The following is a 1,845-nucleotide window of genomic DNA, read 5'->3' as shown; positions in this document are numbered from 1 at the left end:
TTTGTGGATTCTATCAGGGGAAGCCAAATCAAAGGGCTGACTGCCTTTCCCAGGGGAGGCAATGCTGTGCTGTCACCTCACCGAGGTCCAGGACTCACTACCTACTCTCAGAAACAGAATCTCCCGTCTTCGTGCTGGGGCAGCTGCACCCTCAAGAAATACCCTGCTTGGCCAAAGAATCCCTAACTCCAAAACATTGTCCCCCTTGGAGCTGTAGGAAACATCCGGTTTCCACTCTGCTACCGTGTCTCCGAGATAGACAAGTCTCCAGCAGTTCCTACTGGTGGCTGCCAAGGGCCCCTGGGTCAGCTAAGTGATTCCTGGTGTCTCCTGAAACCTGTCCCCATGGCACCTGAAGAGAGAGACCCTGTCATCGCATTTGGAGGCCCGGGGGGTGGCGGGCTGAGGGGAGCAGGAAGCATGCACCCAAGCTCATCTCTGTGTCTGGGCAGCTCAGTCTACAGGGGAGGACAGCAGGGCTGCTGGAAGCACCAGGGTCCCCACTGCCCCGGGGAGGGACAAGGGTGGGTTCCCAGAGAGCAGAGCCTGAGGTAGCAAACAGTGAACCCCGTTATCCAACTGCAGAAACTACAGCCTGTGATGCAACGTGACAGGCCCCAGGCAAGACCGCATGTAGCTGTCTGGACGGTGCCTACTTGTTTGTTCAGCACCTGGCCCTTCTGGGCACGTCCCATGTCCCCCTAGTGGGATCAGGACTGTGACAATGCTGGGTTAAGGTAACAGCCTGACTTCTATCTGGCTCCCTGGAGGAAGAAGCCATCAGAACTGGGGCCCCCTCCTCCCCATCCTAGGGAGACATTCCTGCAAAGCTCAGACCCAGCCCCAGTGACAGCAGAACCCTCTAGGTCTCTCCTCAAACTCCCTGCTTCGGGCACAGAATCCATCACCCCAGCATCTTTTTTTTTTTTTTTGATGGTCGGATCCCTCTTGAAGAAGACAACAGTCTCCTTACTGACCGCCTACCTCCACCTGCAAAGACCCAGAGGACACCTACGCAGAAGCCCTCCCACTAGTCTGAAGACTACGACACAGGGAGAGGAGGTGGCCCTTTAAGGGATGGCCGAGAGTGGAAAGAAGATGAGGAACTTGGGACTGTCCCCCACACACCTCACCCCAAATGGAGCGGCCCAGGCTCCAGCTATACCTGCCCCCTGCCCCTCAGCTCTGCCCACCCCCAGCCGGTTTTCACTGTTCAGTCCACATCAGTCAGAAAAGAAAGTGGCTGAAAGCACCATAAAATCCTGCCTTGTTCAGAGACGGCTCAGAGCCCTGGGGCCCCCTGAAGTCGCCAAGCTGCCGGGCCTTGGCTCTTCCAGCAGCCTGCGGCCTCCCTGACGGGGGCCAAGGTCCCTGAAGTTCCGCTGGGAGGCGCCCATCCTCCAGGTCCCTGGGAGACTGGGCCCGGTGCCTCCTGCCCAGCTCCAAGCACCTCGCAGCCTCACCCCGAGGCTGGCCCCGGAGGAGCCGGGCGTGAGGTAGACTGTGCCTTAGTGACTTAGCTTCCCGGCCCAGGTCCTTGTCCCTGGATGTGGGTGGCCTCGCGGCTTGGGCCCCGCCCAGTGCCCTCTGCCCGTGGCCGCCCCGGAGGCAGCAGTGCGAGGGGCTGCAGAGTTAAGCGGCGGAGCGCTCCGCTCAGCACGGCCTCAGGACGCAGAAGTCCAGCTCCTGGGGCTTCCGGCGCAGGTTGCACCGGTCCCGGGCCAGCAGCCGCCCTCCGTGGCCCACGCACTTGAGCGGACGCCTCTTGAAGCCCCGGCCGCAGCTCTTGGAGCAGGGGGACCAGGCGCCCAGCTCCCAGGCCGGGCAGGGCTCCCCACAGGCCCC

The 1,845-nt window shown here is 61.3% G+C and overlaps 1 protein-coding gene across 1 annotated transcript in view; it reads right to left on the bottom strand.

Moving 5' to 3' along the window:
• Positions 1–1,268: 1,268 nt before the first annotated feature.
• Positions 1,269–1,845, bottom strand: part of ADAMTS15 (ADAM metallopeptidase with thrombospondin type 1 motif 15) — a 23,550-nt gene continuing 22,973 nt past the window's right edge. The window contains 2 exon segments of the mRNA XM_024756864.1: positions 1,269–1,841; positions 1,844–1,845. The exon segment at positions 1,844–1,845 is cut by the window's right edge and continues 492 nt beyond it. Of these exon segments, the coding sequence (XP_024612632.1) occupies positions 1,654–1,841; positions 1,844–1,845 (190 nt within the window). The 3' untranslated portion in view covers positions 1,269–1,653.

Source organism: Neophocaena asiaeorientalis, unplaced genomic scaffold (genome assembly GCF_003031525.2).
Source record: "Neophocaena asiaeorientalis asiaeorientalis breed wild unplaced genomic scaffold, Neophocaena_asiaeorientalis_V1.1 scaffold424, whole genome shotgun sequence".
In the NCBI taxonomy this organism is placed as follows: Eukaryota; Metazoa; Chordata; class Mammalia; order Artiodactyla; family Phocoenidae; genus Neophocaena; species Neophocaena asiaeorientalis.
This window is presented reverse-complemented; position numbering and strand designations above follow the sequence as displayed.